At 42.2% G+C, this 20077-nt stretch overlaps 1 protein-coding gene across 1 annotated transcript in view; it reads right to left on the reverse strand.

The window, feature by feature from the left end:
* Positions 1–17746, reverse strand: part of LOC126407489 (RNA polymerase II elongation factor ELL) — a 34053-nt gene extending 16307 nt beyond the window's left edge. Inside the window, exons 1-2 of the mRNA XM_050072416.1 lie at positions 17576–17746; positions 14173–14220 (exon numbers count right to left, since the gene is read on the reverse strand). Coding sequence (XP_049928373.1) covers positions 14173–14220; positions 17576–17713 — 186 coding nt within the window. The 5' untranslated portion in view covers positions 17714–17746. The remainder of the gene's footprint in view (positions 1–14172; positions 14221–17575) is intronic.
* Positions 17747–20077: the final 2331 nt, after the last annotated feature.

The raw sequence follows: 20077 nt of genomic DNA on the forward strand, positions 1-20077 counted from the left end.
TTGTCGGAATTGCATCTCTGTCATTCTCACCCACAACGCAGGCCACCAGTGACAGTCCAGTAATAAGCTGTGAAAATGACATGCATGCACTTCCCCTTTATTCCGCGGTCTCACGCCATCTACTGAGCCTTTGAGGAAGTGCAGACCAGATTTTACTGCGCATGTGCAATCCCCTCATGTTTGACCCCGTGTCTCAGCCTTCTCTTGAATAGCCTTGGCTGGTTCCCGGAAGAGAAAGTGAATGTGATTTTTGCATTGCGTTTTGGATTATGTCAGAACATAAGCTCTGTGGCTAACACAAGTTTATGATACTTACAGGTTTTGTTCAGCAAGATAATCTTCACATATGAACACCTTTCATACCGCATTTGAAGCTTAAATGCGATCGCCAGAAGTAAAAAGCTAATGTTAGGCTTTAACGGACTACATGACTACTCCACGGTCACATGACTCTTGACGTCACCGCCACTAAGCTTTCTACTGATTTCGGCCGCTTTATTTTAGAAACATTGTATAATGGGGAAATCGGACTGTTTAAGCTAAATAAGAAGCTGTAATGGCGGACTGCCAGCACTCTCGCCTGTTTGGGGGTGATGACGTTTAATGTCCCCGACAGAGTTTGTAGTCGTATTGAGCAACTTGTTAGCAACCGCCTTTTTTACGACACGTAAAAGCTTCAAAATTCACAAGTAGGGTATTTACTGACGTGTTTTATGTCGTAGAACAAAACCTGAAACTTGCTTAAGTTTTTGTTAACCACAGACCTTATTTGAGGCATTTTACCAAAATCCCATTCAAAAAACGTACTGACTTTTAGACGAAAGAACCGGAAGTGCTAAAAGCGCTAACGGAGTTCCGGGTTTACTGGCACACTCTATTGCTGATATGTATTATATTTTTACTAGTAATGTTGAAGTCCAAGGACTTGTTTTTAAAGTGACGTACTGAGTGTTTGTCTTAAATTCAAGATCCTAAAATAAAGGTTTTTCAAATATTGCTTTTACAGTGTCCTGCAGCAGTGGGTCACAACCCTTTTCTTCAAGCAGCCCCTATTCTATCATTGAGTAGATTGATGACCGTTAACTAAGTGACATACTTGATGGATTTATCGGTGTATTCAATGCAGAATAATTACAGTACAGAACAAATGATAGGCTTTACAATAAACCCAGTTAATGAACGCAAAAACTGCAAAACGTTTGTGTAAAACAAGCAATTTGGATGAATTTGGAGCAGATGACCTGTGAATTTCATTTCCCCTATGCTTGGCCGTTGCGCTATTAGCTTTTTGGAAGTTTTAACGACATACTATTTTTAATGCAGGACAAGGCTCTTTAGCAAAGAGTGAAGGCTCTATTATATACAGTAGGTTGTGTTCAGATCTTTGCTGTGCCCTTATGCTGTGAGTCTTGAGTGACATTTATAATTTGAGCAATTATCTAAACTTTAAAAATGCAATTTCTTTTAGTTTTCTTCACAGAAATTGCTGAGATATAGACCTCTTAAAGTCAAGAAGACCTCTTGACATAGTGGGGTCAGGACTCTTCCAGTGCTCTAGTGCACTCTCACATGCTTGAGTGTACTGTCTCTGCTAGCACTGCTAACTTGGACGGTGTGTTATGAAGTAAGCATGTTTTATCTCTCCCAGATGTAGCCTGATCTGATTCAATGCAATATCAAAGTGGAAAAAAACACTGGATAAAGCAAATCAACAAAGCAGCTTCTTTTATTAAAACTGATTAGAGTTATCTTGAGTGTCTTTTTTTGCACATAAAAAAATGTGACCTAAATAATCTCCCACTTGGGCCAATCACAGAGGCTACATTGTACCTCCCAGGTCAGGGATGATGACCTGTAGCCAGTCATGGGCGGAGCCTGTCTGAAAGGCAAAACATAACAATAGTATAGCGGACAGCTTTTTTCACTTGGGCAATAACGTCCTCTGTCACAGACTGTCCACGGCTCCCTAGCAACAAACAGGCCAGCAGGGTGAAGTCTATCTCTGTCAGGAACCTGTTACATAAATTGACCCAAAAACCTACTTTCACTGAAAGGACAGTTCAACATAGAAAGTCATTAACCAACAGGTAATATGTCCTTTAAAACACATTTGGCAGCGGCTCTCTCCTGCACCGCCTGCAGCTGTTTCTGCCTGAAAATGGACAGTTTGGTACTTTTGTTGATAGAATGTCCTAGATTCAACAGAAGCTCGATGATTATCGCCCGCCCTTTACAAGCTTGAATACGTGCTTACTGATGAGTAGTACTAAATGTGAGATGTCTGCAACAGCTCAAATTTCTCCTCTCTTTTGCTTCATTTTATGGCAGACCTTGTGGTACCACCTCCGGCCAAAGCACACAGGCGCTTTTATAACTGCAGGTCTCAAGAAAAACAAATGTCAGTCAGATGGACTTGAAGCTGCCTCTTTAGTTATCAGTCGCAAGTGATTGATTATAAGCTGACTGGCTGAGAGCACAGTGTCCCTGGCAGATGTGGCAGGCAGGACTATAGCTGTCACAAATGCCCAGTCATGCAGCAAAGCCATAAGCATTTTTTTTGCAGCACGGGGCCAATGAACAGCTCCTCTGCTCGACACCCCTCCTCCATGTCTAAAACCCAACGCATGCCATTCACCCCACCCCCATCAGCCTCCAGCTATCCTTCATGTGCACAAGCCCACCCATGTCAACACAAAACGCAAAGCAGCACACAAGGCCATGAACACTTGAGACATACAGCTGACCATTAATTCTGACCTATTTATGTCTGACCGTTCACGTGAAGTGGTAAAGCAGAGTCCTGCATACGTCTGCTTTGAATTTTACGCTAATTAAGGACGATCAGCCAAAAAAGCATCAAAGTGAGCAGGGACAAGAAGCGAGCCGTGTCCTCAGGACCTATTACTTTAGGAGAGTAAAGTAGTAGGAGCCTTGACCAAAATTAGAAGCAACAAGTCACCAGGATGGGGTTATTGAGGTAGAGAAAGCCACGTAGAAGAACTGCATTTGAATTCCACTTAAAATGAGAGTCCAGCTAAACAAAAGCGAGCTTGTGATGCGATGAGAGCACCCATTTACACATTTAGCATTGCAATAGTGCCACCACGTCCCCTCTTTCAATCGATGGCAGCAGTGTGAGCCCCCTCCAGCCATGCATTAGGTTTGCCTGTCACCCCCGTCCATGCCACCGTGCACACTTCACATTCTAATTCTAATCAATGTCACTCAGGTCAGACTGTTCAGAGGTCGCCCCCGTTTTATTCACAGCTTCCTTCTCAAGCTACATAACCATATGTCATTTAACCCATTAGTACCCAGTTTCTGACTCTTAAAAGAGAGCCTGTCTGAAAAACGTCAGGTTCAAAAATCTGCAGCTAATAAGACTCTGAACTTGAAACCAAAAGGACTAGTTTGATATTTTTGGAAATAAGCTTATTCGCTTTCTTGCCAAGTTTATTGAGAATACAGCTGAGTAATATAACAATCAATATCGTCGTAATATGAGACTAGATATTATCTTAGGTTTTGGATATCATAATATTGTAAGTGTGGTCTTTTCCTGGTTTTAAAGGCTACATTACAGTAAAGTGATGAATTTTCATGAACCTACCAGACTGTTACAGATGTTCTATTATTTACATTTACCACCTTAGTCATTGTATCCACATTACTGATGATTATTTCTGAAAAATCTCATTGTGAAGCACCAATAGTTAACCCTACAATGTAATTGCAATACTGATATCGAGGTATTTGGTTTTAACTACTGTTTTTGCTCACTACATATCACCCACCCCTCTGTATGAAGCTACAGGTAGCAGCCAGTTAGCTTAGCTTAGCACGTAGACCAGAAACTGTGAAACAGCTTGCCTGGCAATGTGCACAGGTGACAAAATCTGCCTTGCAGCACCTCTAAAACCCACTTACCATATCTAATTTGTTTAATCTGTGCAGAAACCAAAGTGTCTCAAATTACAAGCCTATCTGTCTTTTAGAAGTCGATTTAATGTGAATGTGAATGTGAATTTTAGGAGATTTATAAACAGTGTCACTGCCATCAAAAATCCAGTATCAGTAAGGCTATTCGCTGTAGATGCAAAACCCTTTGCATTTAGCAACGGTGCGTTTTTTTTGTTTGTGTGTTCATTTGTAAGAAGAATATGTAATTAAAAGTTATATTGTTGAGTTTTAATGGAAGTCAATGGTGAAAATCTGTAATGTTTTATTAATTAATATATCATTATTATACTGTGTCCATCTGTATGGTAGGGTTGAAACACCAAGTAAAGTGTGTTTATCGTGGTTGGAGACACTCGTCTCACCCTGCTATTAAGTCCACTGTTCACGATCTTTATCACTTCAGGAAATAACATATTCACGATCATGTTACCTGGTCTTTCGATGACCTTTTCGCTGCATACCAACAACAAGAGGAACCAACGCTACAACTTTGTTGAACAATAGCAAGTTTACAGATTAAAGCTTTGATTAGTGACGGCAGAATACACTAAACATTACAGCCAAGTCATGAAAAGTGGCCAATGTTATTATCATCCCACCCTGCCTGATGGAATAAACTCTGACTTCTTGTGTGTTTACGGAGTGACACCCCTTGTGCCGGCAGGTTTGTGATCCTGAAAGCTGCTGTCAGTCAAGTAGTAGGTGTAGATTTACATAGAGACGCTGAGTCATAGACATCTCCATATGGAGCTTTGGTCTGATCCCCTGAGGCTGTGTGTGTGTGTGTGTGTGTGTGTCTATGTGTGCGTGTGTGTGTGTTGTCATTTTGTATTTTTTTAGCCTGAGGAAGCCTCACACTCCCATAGGGCACATGCAGGGAGTGAGGTCAAATATCTAGCTGATTCTGGTTTAGGCTCTGTGTCAACAGAGAGACTATTATAAGTCAAACTCTGTGGAATTACTGTGCACACTCATCCATGTACAAACAGAAAATACAAGCACAGACAATCCTTAATTGAAATTTGGGTAAAATGGCACATGAGTCACACTGAGTGCACACACAGGAGTTTTTAAAAGGTGTCACCCCGGCCAACAGGGTTCAGCCACAGCTTATAACAGCTCATAGAAAAACAGCTCCAGTGCTCTAAGGTCAGGAACTGGTGAGTCACGTATTCACATTCATGTATCAGACACATGACTCAAAGTGCATGCAGTTCTATAAGCACTGTGACAGCAAATTGGTTTTCAAGTGCATTTTTGAACTTTTAAATGTCATGCTGTCAAGCAGTATTTAGATTCCTATCAGTATTTTGATTGTGTGGCACACGTGTACTGTAGACCAGTGGTTCCCAACTGGTCCATCCACATAGCCCAGATTCTTCCTTAGTCATTAGTTCAAGAGCCACGCAGTTTAATATATTCAGCGTCATACTTGCATTTGGCCATGTCACTGAGTTCGTTTGCTGTCTCTGTTATGTTGCTGTCTGTTCTCTCACTCATTTCACAGCAGGAAATGGTGCTGGAAATTCACCGTACTTCAAAATAAAATGTGGTTTTACAAACTTGACACATTTGCAGTTTGGAACCACTGCTGTAGATGGTGGTAATATTCTAGTAGTCTGGGGCACAAAATGGGTTTTATGGTGAATAAACTGGAAGCTTTTAATGACCCCTCACTATGATTTTAAGAGTCAGGTATTTAAAAAGTCAAAACAGAAATATCGGTTTTACTCAACTTATTTTACTTTAGAAAATTACACCACTGTCATTATTAAAAATGCACTAAATATATCAGACAAATGTTTTCTGATGTATAATTTGTTATTCCTGCTATTTGAGTTGTTAATAATGAATGGATATGGATATAACTATAAAATCAGCTGTATTTGTCCAGCTTGGATCCACAGAGAGAATTTATTAAATTGCTTATGCTCAATAGTATTCTAATTATGATTGTGTGTCCTTTAATCTCATGATTAATTAGTCTGAGAAAAGCTTAATGGGGTATTATTATCATCAGAGTGTAATATTAACATTAGTCAGTTAAATAAAATTAAACAGCTTCATAAAAGCAACACACAGCAGTGAGAGCTGTGTGTGTTATCGTGATACGAGAGTTTAGCCGTTAGACAGTTACAGTCGGAGCAACCAAATGGCATCAGAACGGCAATCCTTAACACCTTGTCAGTGCAGCCCCCCCACGGGGCGTACAGGCTGATACAATAACTGCCTCTGTGGCCTCGGCCCAGCCACATCTGCTACTCCAGGGCCTGTGTGTTTGGAGATGTCAAATACTTTCAAGCTGTTGTAAGGTGTGAACTGGACTGGAACAAAAAATCTTGGCAGGGGGCTCAGCAGTTGAACAAGGACAAAGGACACCATCGGTGATGTCCTTGTAAAACTTCATCTTTAACTCCCCGAGCATGTTAAAACTGCTCATCTTTGATGAGGTTAAACAGAGTTCTTAACCCTCCTATTTGATGAGGAAGGAAAAAATAGCTTCACTGCAGAGATCTGCTGTTCCCCTCAGTCCAAACATCTGCAGGGAAAGATGAGAGGATAGTTGCTCTCTCTGTCTTTCCTTTCTTTGCTCTGCAGACGAAAGAGAGACGGCAAGGTTCCCAGCTTTGGTATTTGGCATGGCAACACTGAGATGGGAGCAGGCGCCTGGATATGTGATTTACTCTGAAGTCTTTGCCTCCTGCCCCTGTCTGTACTGACACTAGTTACCATTGTCTTCTCATCTGAGCCTACTCAGCCATAGCTGCTCTGTGAGCTGCCCGTCTTTTGTTCTAGCTTCTTCCCCCACAAAGCTGAGTGCAATGGCCTGTCGGCCCGCCTGGATTATTCATGAACAGCGGGGACGTGTGGCTGTGTGTTGTTGGAGGGTAAAGGGAGGGATTGGGGGGTTTGGGTGTGTATGGAGGAAGAGGAGGGGGGTGGCAGTGGTAGTGGTGGCTCCCAGTAGAGCTAGTGCATGAGGGATGGCCCTAAATAGTCGTCCTGTAGGAATGTGACGAGCGACTCAGCAGAGAAGAGGGGGGTGGATCCTGGCTGGAGCAAGTGTATTTCCTCCTCTTTATTTAGGTTTAAACGTTCGTGCAAAGTTGAGATCATACATCACATAATGGACTCCACAAGTTGAGGCATTGACAGAAAACACTCAGCTGTCACATGCAGGCAAGCAAGTGCAGTCTGTCAGAGAAACACAGGGGTCACATTAATTATTCTTCCTCACCGTCCCCGAGCTTTCTACAGTATGATCAACAATTCCTCTGCGACTCATTTGAAAACAAAACATGTGACATCACCTCTTATGGTTTAAATCATGCTCTCAGGATGGATGTGGTGGTTCCTGCTCTCGAGGATCTTTGCATCGAGGGGGGTTGGTAGAGACAGGAAAGCAAATGAAAGGGGGGTGGGGACTGACGGGAGTTAGTGCAGGGATATGGGGATGGGCAACTGTCGAGCATCCCCCAAGGTACTGCCTGTTATGCCAAGCAGAATCAGTCTTTTTCCAAGAGGCTGGGGCTAATCTGTCAACCTCAACAAACACTCTCCGTCTCTCCCCTCCCCCGACACCCCACCCCTCCTTACTGTAGGTGCCTTCCTCTTTATACACAGAGGGATGGAGGTTTTAAAAGCCTATGTTAGGCCACTGCTTCCTCTATTCAAATTATGTAAACAAAAACGACATTACGCTCAGACTGGGTTTTTTCTGAAAATGGATTCCCCCAAATAAACCATGTCTAATTTGCATTAGACGGTGCCAGTGTTTTGGAAGTTAGGAAATTCCCTTTACATGCTGGTTATTAGACCTCAGATGCACTGACAGCAGCAATGTGTTTCCCTTGTTGATTCCCAGCCTGTTTCACTGGAGCAATCCCACAAGCCACTTGGAGCGCTGCGCTGTACTCCCATTACTGGACTTTTCTCTCCACGCAAGCAGGCAGTCTGTAATCCTTTAACAATTCACAGATTGTGCGTTGGAAAAGTATGCCCAAACCTGATTAACTTGCAGGGAAACTTGGAGAAAGAGGGGGAAATCCAAAACATGCACGGAGATGTGGTGTGTAACGTCAGATTGCATGGACTGAGGAGGTGAGCCAAATAATGCAGTCAGTGTGATTGAACTGTGACAGGTGTAAGGAAAGGCATGTTTCAGGTGAAAAGCTCCATAGTATCCCCATTACTTATGAAAATATAATAAGTAAGATAGATTAGAAGGGGCGGCACGGTGGTGTGGTGGTTAGCACTCTCGCCTCACAGCAAGAGGGTTGCTGGTTCGATCCCGGGCGTGGGAGCCCTTCTATGCGGAGTTTGCATGTTCTCCCNGGTGTACCCTGCCTCTCGCCCGATGTCAGCTGGGATAGGCTCCAGCCCCCCCGCGACCCTCAAGAGGATGAAGCGGTTAGAAGATGAATGAAGATAGATTAGAAAACTTTAAAATGTCCCTGTTGATATCCAGGCACACACTGCTTTGTGAGGTAAACTTGTGGATTATAACTGTAGAGATCTCAATACGACAGTCTTTTTTGTGCAGTGTGTATCTTTCTCCACAAATCTAATAAGGATTATATAAGCCAGTCAAAGCTCTCTGTCTTTAAGTTAAACAACAGCTCTCTGTTAGTTTCAAGTTCCTGAGGTTAAGCTTTCTCACGACTGTACACAACACTGCCCATGCTCACTTGCTGTGTTAGTGTTGCTCATTTCCTGTTGTGCCACATTTTTAAATCCAAGAACAAAATGTTTGTGATAAGACTCCTCCGAGGTCAGTGCAGACACTGTACCAAATATTTCCTTATTGTCAGCATTGTTATTTATTTTTAAAGCGCCAAATGACGAATGAATAATTGACAGCTTTGCATAGTAAGATTGTCACATTTATCAGAAGTCATTTAAACTGTCACTTCCTTATAGTCACGGAGATATTAAAAATATTAATGATTTCTGGTATGAATATGTTTAGATGGCAAATTGAGGCTTTGTTCTTTTGACAGATGTATTAGATTTTGCTGAGAGTGTTTTGCTAAAAAGAAACCTTAAGAAATATGTGAATATTACAGAGGTAGGACAAAGACAAGTCATTGCACTCAAGTCCCAAGTCCTAAACTTTAAGTTTCTTCACCAAATGTGATGCCATTTTAACAATTAGCATTAGCTCGCTAACTATGTTAATATTAGCCTCAACTTACCGTTCTCTGTATGACTTTAAAAGTTGAACAAAGTTGAAGTTGTTGCGTCTCCGTCTGCAATGTTTGACCCGCATGTTTGTTTTGTTGACCACCACATAGTTTTTGTATGCAAACTCTGGTATCTTTGGCATCATTTTTTCCAACTGGCACTCAGTAATGAATTTTACTTCTTCATGGTTCTCTCCTGCAACTTAATTTGATACTGTAGGGTGGTTTAAACAAAGTGGATCTGGGGAATTAAAGCTCCAGTAGGCAACATTGTTTTGGTATAATAGAGTAAAAAATTTTATAATATCCTCTAAGCACAATGTAAATCAAGTGGTCTGAGACAAACAATAGGTTTCCGCACCTCACCAAGGCTCTGTGTTCAGCCTCCAAAGAATCAGTATCGTGCCGATGTGCATCAACCAATCAAAGGTGAGCTCAGACCACTGCATTCCTATTGGCTGTTCTACTGCATATGCGCGTTCCTGTGCCGCCAGCAGAAGGGGAGAGCAAACGGCAATTGCGAACAGTACACCAGGTAAAATAGCTATTCCAACATTGGCTACAACTGCCTACGCAGCTAAACAACCCAAAAAAGGAAGACAGAACTCGGTTCCCCGGAGCCCCAGAGGGAGGAGAAGGGTGAGGTGGGGCCGGGCCCGGCCGGAGGGCGCGAGGGTCGGCCGTGGGAGCGGAGCGGAGGGGGTATGTGCGGGGCAGGCTGCTGCGCGGTGAGGGAGAGCCAAGGCTCTCAGAGAGGGAGAAATAGAACCAAGTAGGATAAAATACTCTGTGTGCGTCTAGTAGGAGGGGCTCAGGGCGGAGACGAATGAAACCTAACTCAGATGAGACTCAAAAATCAACAGTTTTCAGGCTTTCTACCTACTGCAGCTTTAAGTGTCATCTTGCTGGGAATGAATAGTATTAATGTTCGTTGATTTAAAGGGAAGCAAATTAATTCTTAGCACACTAATCAAATAACACTTTTTTAATTTATAGGTATCAAGTATTTGCAAGTCTAAAGTCCAAGTGAAGTCGAGTTGCAAGTCTTTTTGATTTTATAAAATTGAGAATAAAGTGATCAAATTTGTGACTTAAGTCTGACTTGAGTCCAAGTCTTGTGACTCCACACCTCTGGAATATTATAAAACACAATGTCTTCCTGACTGGACACAAACCACCAAGGGTCTCTGTATAAACTATTACTAATACTATAAACTATTTGTAGTAATTAAAAACACCACACTGCCCTCAATAACACACAGCATAATGAGCGTTATATTTAGTCATTCCGTTGACGTTGCAGTTTTAATAATCTTGATTCTGATGCCAATATCCAAACAGGCTGTGGGGTAAATGAGCACAGAAGCTCCACTGCCCAAACATTTATCATCAGTCTAAAACATCATATCATCTGTTGCATTTCCACAGGAAACAGCAACATTAATTTCCTTTTATTTTTTGTAAATGATAATATTTTACAATAGTCCAAATTGAACCTTTAAAGGCTTTGCTCGTTGAGTTTTATGATATCGTGCCTATGAGTTAACAACCAAACAATATTCCCTTAGTCACTTATTTTAAGCAGCCTGTGTTGTTATTGTGAGTTCTCTTGCTGCTATTTCCAGTTTCCCAGGGTGATGGTTACATCTTCCGTCCTAATGGTCCCAGCTTGGAATGTAAACAAACAACAACAACAACACAAAACTCTGTGTGTGTTTCACTGTGTTCCTTATTCTTACAAATTAAAGGTTATTTACTCACATATTGCCGTTTTTAGTCGCACTGCCTGCCCAGTTTGTATCACCGATTTCTGATCTTTTACAGCACTCTTGTAACCATAAAAATGTTCTACTAAAATGCTGCCACAGTCAACATGGCATTCTTCGAAATCCCCTGTTTTAAGCAAAAGAACACAATAATAACAGAGGAGCTAAGTAAAGAAAAGTCCTCTTTAACTGCAGGATCTCATGAGGCGAGTTCCTAAAATATACTGTATGAGCCAAAGATCCTTAGGCCAAACTAGCTCTGCATAAACACAGTGGGCCTCAGACGAGTGCAGAACACAGAGACTTTTGCCTCGCTTAACACATCTGGATGAATAGAGCGGCGTGTGCCCTTTCAGAAACACGTGGGACAACTCTCCCTCTCACTGCTATGCCACTGGGAGAGGACGGCTCTCAAACCACATTCCTGTTATTGTTATTCTAATTAGCTTCCAGAAAAAAAACGAGAGAAAAAAGGATGTGTGCATGCACACATACACACACTTGCACTCTGCAAAAGCTTATTTGCAGTGCGAGTGGGGAGGCGAAGCAAAGCGGCGTGGTGGCGGGGGGTAGAGTCAGAGCAGCCGTGTGTGAGATAGAGGCCCTGATGTCTCCCAAGGACTCAGCCAAGGCATGGGGTGAAATGGCAAAATAATCAAGAGGGCCGGTGGGAGGGAGCCCAGGGGAAGCTCAGCCTTCACACACAGTCGTCATGAGAATATCTTTAAGAGCACCTCCACGTTCCCCTCATCCCAACACCGCTGCCTTTATGTGACAGCTGTGCACATAAATACAGACAGGGCCGTAAACAAAAACAATTACTCTGGCAACTGCAATTCAACATTTATGAAGTGAGGAGGAATGAAACCGATGTCACACCTGACACAGCACAACATAGAGTATTCAAATGTAATGTCCTTGTTTACTGCCACAGTATTACACCAATAAAAGTTATATTCAGTGGTGCAAAATAATACAGAGTGCCACGATGTAATAGGTGAGACATAGTGCTCACAAGCCCGTACAGAAATGTGAGTGGAAACATCAAGAAAAAGAAGTATGTGAAGTATGTGCTTTTAAATAACAAGCACTGTAGCAATGGATAAAACACATTTCCTAATCAATATGCACCCTGTGGCCTGGATCTAATAAATAAGAACTGACACAAGCTTCATTTCTCACTAAATGGATATAGATCATGCCAACAAGCAAGCAGCGCTGCCAGCCCTGGAGGAAAATAAGCACTAGAATGTGAAATTCCTGGCCATGGGAACCCAGACCAGCTCTGAATATATTCCCTAATCCCTAGTGATTATTTCAAAGTAATCCAGAAATCTAATTTCGTTTCAACTTCCATCTTTTATGAAATGTGAAGAGTATCTCTCTGCTTCTCTTAGTTCTTTCTAGTTGCATCACAGCCTCCACTTTTTTTTTAATTTTCTTTCACCGCTCCAGACGTTATTGATCGAACCCATTCAGCTCACTTTCCTCCGATATCATCCACTTTTAGACGAGTAAAAATAGAGGTTAGCGAGATTCAGAAGCAGAATTTTCTTATTGCAATTTCTAAGTTTCACAGTCGCCTTGAATGCTAGTTTCAGTGGCATCCAAGCGCCTGTGTCTTTCATCGCATGATTACAAGCTTGGCAGACAATTTACAATAGTAGGGCTAAATGCCGCAGGGTCAGGGAGGAAGGCAGCCGAAAAACCTCAGCGTGCTATTTCTTGATAGGAGCCCTGGCCCCTGATACCGCTGAGCCCTGGAGTGACGCCAGGACAGTGATTTGAAGAATTCCTCTGGTTTCTGTGGCCCTGGAAGTGCCCCTTTACAGGAAATGTGACATGAGCCAGTGAGGACAAAGATCAGAGAGAAGCAGTCGTGGCTCCTGTGATGGAGCTCTACAACTGCCAACTGTCAGTGGACACAAACCTCCTTGCTCGCGACATTTGACCTCTTGAAGCTCACGCTGCATTTGAGCTCTGGCAAACACTTATCCGGCAAATTAAAAAGTAGCTACATCTGTGATGCTGTAAACCTCCAACCTGGAGACACAGATACTGGTTATCCTCTCGGGTCTGTTGGATGCCAGACTGCCATGTTCACCAACATCCTCCCCCCACTAACGGCTTAATCTGGCCTCCCCCACCACCAATGGTTGCAGCTACCTCATTAATGCCCAATCGTCCAGCTCGGGGACTATTGTCGGAGGGGGAGGGAGCCCGCGCTTGAATTCCGCAAAGCAATTTGAATATGTAATGTGCCAGCCCAGATATAATCACCAAATCCCATTCAGTGATTAAAGAACACTTAAATTGCACTCACTTAACATTTCTTCACAGAAAGACTCTTATGAGCAGGTTAATCTGCTGCTCGTCTTACAGATGTTTTATTACATGTTTACATGTATTATTTGTGTTTTGGGCATATTTTGCACGCTGCCTGAGTATAAATTCCACCGCTCATGTATCATTCCCGTATTTCAAATCTTTCATGTCTGCACAGAGACAACAGGCATGGAGACATGGGGGCTCCCTGGGGTTCGCCAACCCCCCTTTACCCTCCTCCCCCTCCCCGAACAAAGCCTCCCCAGTTGCAAGCCTGACCCAGTAACCTGGCTAGCAGCCTGGGGGTATAGCGTACACTGTCTTAGGGCTTCCAGGGTCTGTGTGAGCACACAGGGAAGGCATTTGTGTACAGAGCAAAGTCACTTTCGTCGATGCAATCGGCTCTTGCAGGGATTAGAACAGCTCCTTTTAGACAGGGCTGATTGTGTGGTAGACGTGTAGTAGCCTAGCAGGCAGAGTGCAATAGCGGCCCGGTTAATCTGGCCGGACACAAGCATCTTTCTTCACAGACGCTTCACAGGAATGCCCTCTTGCTTTCACTGCCAAGTATTTTTGTAGATTATGTACTTCACATGCAGTCCAGGATATTTGACACAACAAAGTATAACTAAGCAAATTAAGGACACCTTTCCCTCAGGCGTTGTTCTCTGGTACATTTAAAGCAGACACATTCTCCCTGTTGATGGCTGGATCTTTCAGTTTTAAGACAGAAAACAATCCAAAGCAACAAAATCCACTGACTGAAATGATAATCAGAGGATTTTTGACCCTTTTTGTGACATGCAGGCGCTTATTGAATGCTTGAGAATCGAGTAAGATGTGCAGAGAAACTGTCACAAGTGTGCTCCACAGCAAATCAGAACTAATTAGAGCATTCAATTTCTGAGGCATTAGGGAGAGTATGCAAAACATCTTACCCCCTGGCTCCCCTTGAAGCAAATCGCTGGCTGATTTGATAGTGATGCCTGAGGAGGGAGAGAGAGAGAAAGAGAGAGAGAGAGAGAAGAAAGTGGTCACTGATTCAGGAATCATGTTTAATCTAACGGACAGCTCATACATTATGAGTGGAAATATATCGCCATTGTTCCAGCTCTGCACGGTGGATTTCTCCAGATAACAGCAGTCTGGCTCGATGAGACAAGGCCTTGGTAAACTTTTCTTGCTAAATGCCAAAACAATGCCATAATTGCCGTTTCCCATCAGGCTCTGCTCTGATGAATTGCTGCAATATTTCTGTATCATTAGGTCCACAGTTCAGGGGGTCGTGCTCCTAATCTTTAGAGGAATGTGTGTGATTAATCAATCTATAGCCTACAGAAAACTTTGTGTCAGTCAGTTTGTTATTTGTGTGTTTCAGCTGATTTCCCCTCTAAATGATTAAATAAATAAAAGCAACAACAGATCCCCGGGGAGAGACACAAAGCTCCTTCTGAAACCAATTATATATTTTTTTCAAAATGTACTTTTTATAAGCCCTCTGTGCCGCGGTTTATAAATGCACTGCTCTCCAAGACCACAGTGTACCTGGCTTAAGCTCCAGAACATCATATTGTTTCTTTCCCCCCTGACTGATGAAAGAAATATCAAAATCATAAAAAAATATCTGCCTTTGAGGCAGCATGATACATGCTTAATAGATGGAGACAATTATCCGTGACGTACAGCTGTGCCTGTGATTGACAGTGCTCTTAATTTATTATTAATGGTTTTGGGAAATGTCTTCCCCATTGAAGAGTATTGTTGTGATTTTCTTCATCATCCGTTTACTTTTAATATTGAATGGAATAATAAATATTAAAGCACTTAATGTTTGTTACAAACACAGCCGTAGGGCTAAATCAGATGGTTTATCTTGAGTGGAAAATAAAGCAGTTTATTTTTTATATGATAATTTATTAATTTTTTTGTACTCACTGAAACAATGCCAGTTAATTAGCACCACTTTCTAACAAGGCACCCTTTAAGAAGGACGTATAAGTTGTAACTAACAGCTTAATAAATATTAGTTATAGATTAGCCATGAATAAGAATTTTAATTTTAGGGTTGCCAGGTTGTGACAGATACTCTTTGCCTGGTGTTTATTCTCTTTCAGCTGCAGCATTTAGACCAAAAATTATTTACTTAACTTCTTTATATCCACAGACATGATATCTTATTAGACAGCTAGAAACCCACGAGTGCTCAATAATGGATTACCAACATTTAAAGCAACAAAATAGAAATGATAAACACCAGCCGGAGGGATATTTTTTTTACAACCTTGATATTAATGGAGCCATTACTTCCAATAATAAACTCTTCATATGAAGGGTGCTGTGTTAGAAAGTGGGACAGAATAATGAATTACAGGATCAACAGAAAATTAATCAGCAGCTATTTTTATAATTGATTAGTCATTGAAGTCATTTATAAAGCAAAGGAGAGAAAAATGAACTGGTTCTGACTTCTCACTGTGAATATTTGCTGGTTTCTAAATCTGCAACAAAAGTGAATTTAACATCTTTGGACAGAACAAGAACGTCAGCTTTGTGAAATTCTGCAATGATTCTCAACTTCCAGACCAGATAGGGTGTCGGCTGGTTGCTGACCATTATCTAATTCACTATAAAAATAAACTGATTCACTCTGGGATTTTTTTTTTTTTGTACTTTGAATGTCATTAAGGTGCCGAAGTGCATAAAAAAAGCCACAAAACAGAGCTTGTTTATCATAAAAAATGAGCCAAGGGAGGATCCCCTCGACCCCGAGTCAGAGGTCAGAGCTAATTATTTAAGTATTAATTATTAATGTTTGCTTTTTAACTGGCCCCTGGCCTCCTGTCATGCTGTAGAAGTGGCCCCTGGTCAAAGCAAAAAGTTACTCTGAAACTATTTTGACAATCTATTGATTGTTTGAGTCCTTTGTTTTTGCAAAAGTGGCAAAGTTACACTGCTTTTCAACTGAATATCCTTTGACATTTGTGTAATTGTGATTGTGGCATTTCACTGACCAAACAATTACTCGCTTGAGAAAACATTTGTCACATAAATCCTTAGTTGCAGCCCTCAAACTTTCATGTATAAGAAGTTTATTTTAGGGTTTAACAAGGCCCTTTCTCCACTTCTCACCCACAACACAGACACGAAAATCATAAATAAATCACATCTAATAACAGGAAGCTTTTTCAGGCTGAGGCTCCTGAGGACAAAATCTCCCACACCACCACAGTGGGAGTCCAGCGGTCTGAGGCAGTGTTTTCTGGGGTGGTCTTTGACTTGGAAAACTTTTGCAGTAACCTCTCCTGCCTGCCTGCCTGGCTGCTTTGGCCTGGAGGAAGCTGTCAGGCTGTGTGAGCTCTGGAGTTTACTCTGCTTCACAGACCAATGAGCTCCGGAGCTGGGCGGACTTCCAGGCGTGTAAAGGGCAAAAAACAATAATACACAAGAGCCAAGCGACAAGTTGTCTAGCCCTGCCACCGAGTCCCACATCCAGGTCTAGTTTTAGTGTGACCTGGGACTGTGGCGCACACGCACATACTCTTTATTTGTTTAAAAAAAAGAGCCTCCAAGTGCTGCAGTCCTAACTGTGGGACTAACTGTCTTATCATTGCTCAGGGAAAGACCATTTGGATAGACTAAATTATCTCGGTCTAATCTAATGGACCATAAAAGCAATAAAACAGTCTCCCGATTCAGAGGAGTCGAATAATTTGCTTGATAGCTTGTTCATTAATTTATTCCCGAGAGCGAAACGAACAGAAAAAAACAGCCTTTTTTTTTAAACATTTAATGACTGACAATCGTCTGTGTTCGCCCATAATCTAAATAATGAATTTCAGATGTAATGTATGTATAGAAAAGCAAAGAGGCTTTTAAAGCTCAGGGCTCATAATCACAAACCTCTGTCATATGGGAACTTTAATACCTTTTGGTTTTTCGGGAGATTACGCTCTGGTAAACAAGCAGACATGCACAATTGAAAAACAGCCTCTCCTTTTTTTCTGCACAAAACAAATTGTACGCGGGGCTTATAGGGGAATTTAATGAAATCCCTTCATTCATCACAGCCTACTGAACTGCCTGCTATGATGACAATAATAAATCAAGCTTAGTCTTTTACTGTAAAGCAACATTTATCAGACGCCAGCGCTTCTGTCGATCACATTCAACCTGCTCAACTATTTCAACTTTTACTTTTTAATACCAAATAAGACAGAGCTGTGTTTCCTTACTGTTCCCGGAGTTGGAAAGCGATTTAAGAAAATGAAAATACAGCTGGGAAAGAAAAACACGCGCACACACACATAAGCTCCAAAGTTCAACCCGATGATTTCTCCTTACCTTCAGGTTCTGGTAGGCTTCGAGGGTCCGGATGGCAGTGTCAGTGAGTTTGACGTGATACAGAGTTTGATTCGGGGTGTTTTTGTTGATTTTGCCACAGGAGAGCCCATACCGATGCTCCTGTCTCAGCGCTGCCATTTCTACAACTGAACACTATTGGCGACATACTGCCTGCTACGTCACGGAGGAGAGGGGCTGGGGGCGGGGCTAGCACTCACACACACACATTCAGCACACACGTACAGGGAGAGAGACAGACAGAGAGAGAGAGAGAGGTGGAGAAAGGAACAACTCTACTTTCGCTTTCCAGGTCACGATCATTTAGGCATTTGTGCCCTCAGAGTTTCCAGCCTGTATTTATCTTGTCTTTGATCTATTTCTGGGCCGGCTTGCACTCCTCTAACTGGATTTTGGTGAATGCACCGTGTGTTTCTGCAGCACGCACACTAGGAAGTGTAAACACACCTGCAGGAACATGTATGAGTCAAAAATTAAAGGCATTTTGGAAACTATTCTGATTTATTTGTGCGGTGCAGAGAAGCTTTGTGCAGAAAGTTGAACCAAAACTAAACCTATATGAAAAACTTTATTTAATCCCGTGTTTGTTCCTGAATCAATAGTCACAGGTGGAATAAGTATTTACCAGCATGCACTGGGGCGGTTTGCAGCCAAGTGTGAATCAGAATCAGAATCAGAATCAGAAATACTTTATTGATCCCCGAGGGGAAATTATTTATGTTACAGGTGCTCCTTGCAAGAGAGGAAAGATACGTGAAAATATAAGAAATTTAAACAATAGTATTTACAAATATATATATATATATATATATATAGCACCTTCAAATCTGAGGCCGAGGTTCTCTGCCGGAAACCCTCTCGGGGTTGAGGGAGAGTTACTCCCTCAAGTGAGGGTGTTGAAGTATCTCGGTGTCTTGTTCTCAAGTGAGGGTAGAATGGAGCATGACATGGATCGGCAGTTTGGTGTGGCTTCAGTAGTGATGCAGGCGCCATACCAAACCGTTATGGTGAAGACGGAGCTGAGCCGGAAGGCATAGCTTTCGATTTACTGGTCTGTCTGCATCCAAACCCTCATCTATGGTCATGAGCCCTGGGTAGTGACGGAAAGAATGAGATCCCAGATACAAGCAGACTAAGAGATAGGGTAAGTAGTTTGAACATCCAGAGGGAGCTCGGAGTAGAGCCGCTGCTTCTTCACGTCGAAAGGGGTCAGTTGAAGGGGTTCGGTCACCTGATCAGGATGCCTCCTGGGTGCCTGCTGCTGGAGGTGTTTCAAGTGCGTCCCACTGGTAGGAGGCCCCGGGGCAGACCCAGAGCACACTAGAGGGATTATATCTCATCTGGCCTGGGAACACCTTGGGGTCCCCCAGGAGGAGCTGGAGAGCATTGCTGGGGAGAGGGATGTTTGGGGTACTTTGCTTGGCCTGCTGCCCCTGTGACCTGGCCTTGGATAAGCGGATGAAAATGGATGGATAGTATTTAGATCATTTAAAGCAGTGATTCCCAAGTGGTCCAGCCACAGGGTCCAGTCATTTATCCAAGGTCCACACAGTCCAGTGTATTCAGCATCATACTTACGTTTGGCCATGTCATTGAGCTAGTTTGCTGTCTCTGTCACGTAGCTGTCCATTAGTCACTCACTTTACAGCAGGGAGTGGCACTTTAAGATAAAAGTTCTGTGCCAAATTCACTGTACTTCAAGATCACGTGTGTATGTGGTTTTTTTTACAAACTTGACACCATCATGAGTCACTTGCAGTCCATTCAGAATGGACCCGGGACCCACTTTTGGAACAGGACCCACCAGTTGGGAACCACTGATTTGAAGTACCAATATGTAAACAACAGTATAAAAATACTCCTAATTAAACATAACTTAAAGTATCCAAATTAAAACTGGTTATTGTGTAGACTGACCCCTGCAGAGACATGTATGAGTGAGACATTTTGGAAATGACATTCTCATTTAGTTTTTTGTGCAGTGCAGAGAAGTTTTGGTGTAGAAATTTTAACCAAAACAAAACCTATATGATTTATTTCCCATGTTTATTCCAAAACAAAATGTAAGTGGAGGAAGAAGTATACAGTAAAAACAACAGTATAAAAATACTCTGTTATACATAAAACATTTTGCTTAAGTAAAAGAGAAATTTACCAGAAAAAATAACTTATCCAAAGTATTATCTCTGCTCTTCCCCATGCCATTTCAGGTGGCTTTTGCCCCCAACATATATGTTATGTCACCCTCTTAGCTGGGCGCATGTGTACCATTACATGAGTGACGGCTTATGGTATGATAAGGGTGCACTTTTCTAGTACCTCTACCAGTGAACGATGCTTCTAATCTCGGACTTCTTACGTTTCAAAAATAAGTTTCCCAACACTTATTTTCTCAGTAAACTGATTTTTGATTTTGTTTGTGTTATGTCAGAAAAATGCCCATCATAACTTCCCAAAAAGAGACAGCATTACACCAGTGCTAGC

The sequence above is a fragment of the Epinephelus moara genome, chromosome 20 (assembly GCF_006386435.1).
Source record: "Epinephelus moara isolate mb chromosome 20, YSFRI_EMoa_1.0, whole genome shotgun sequence".
NCBI lineage: Eukaryota > Metazoa > Chordata > Actinopteri > Perciformes > Serranidae > Epinephelus > Epinephelus moara.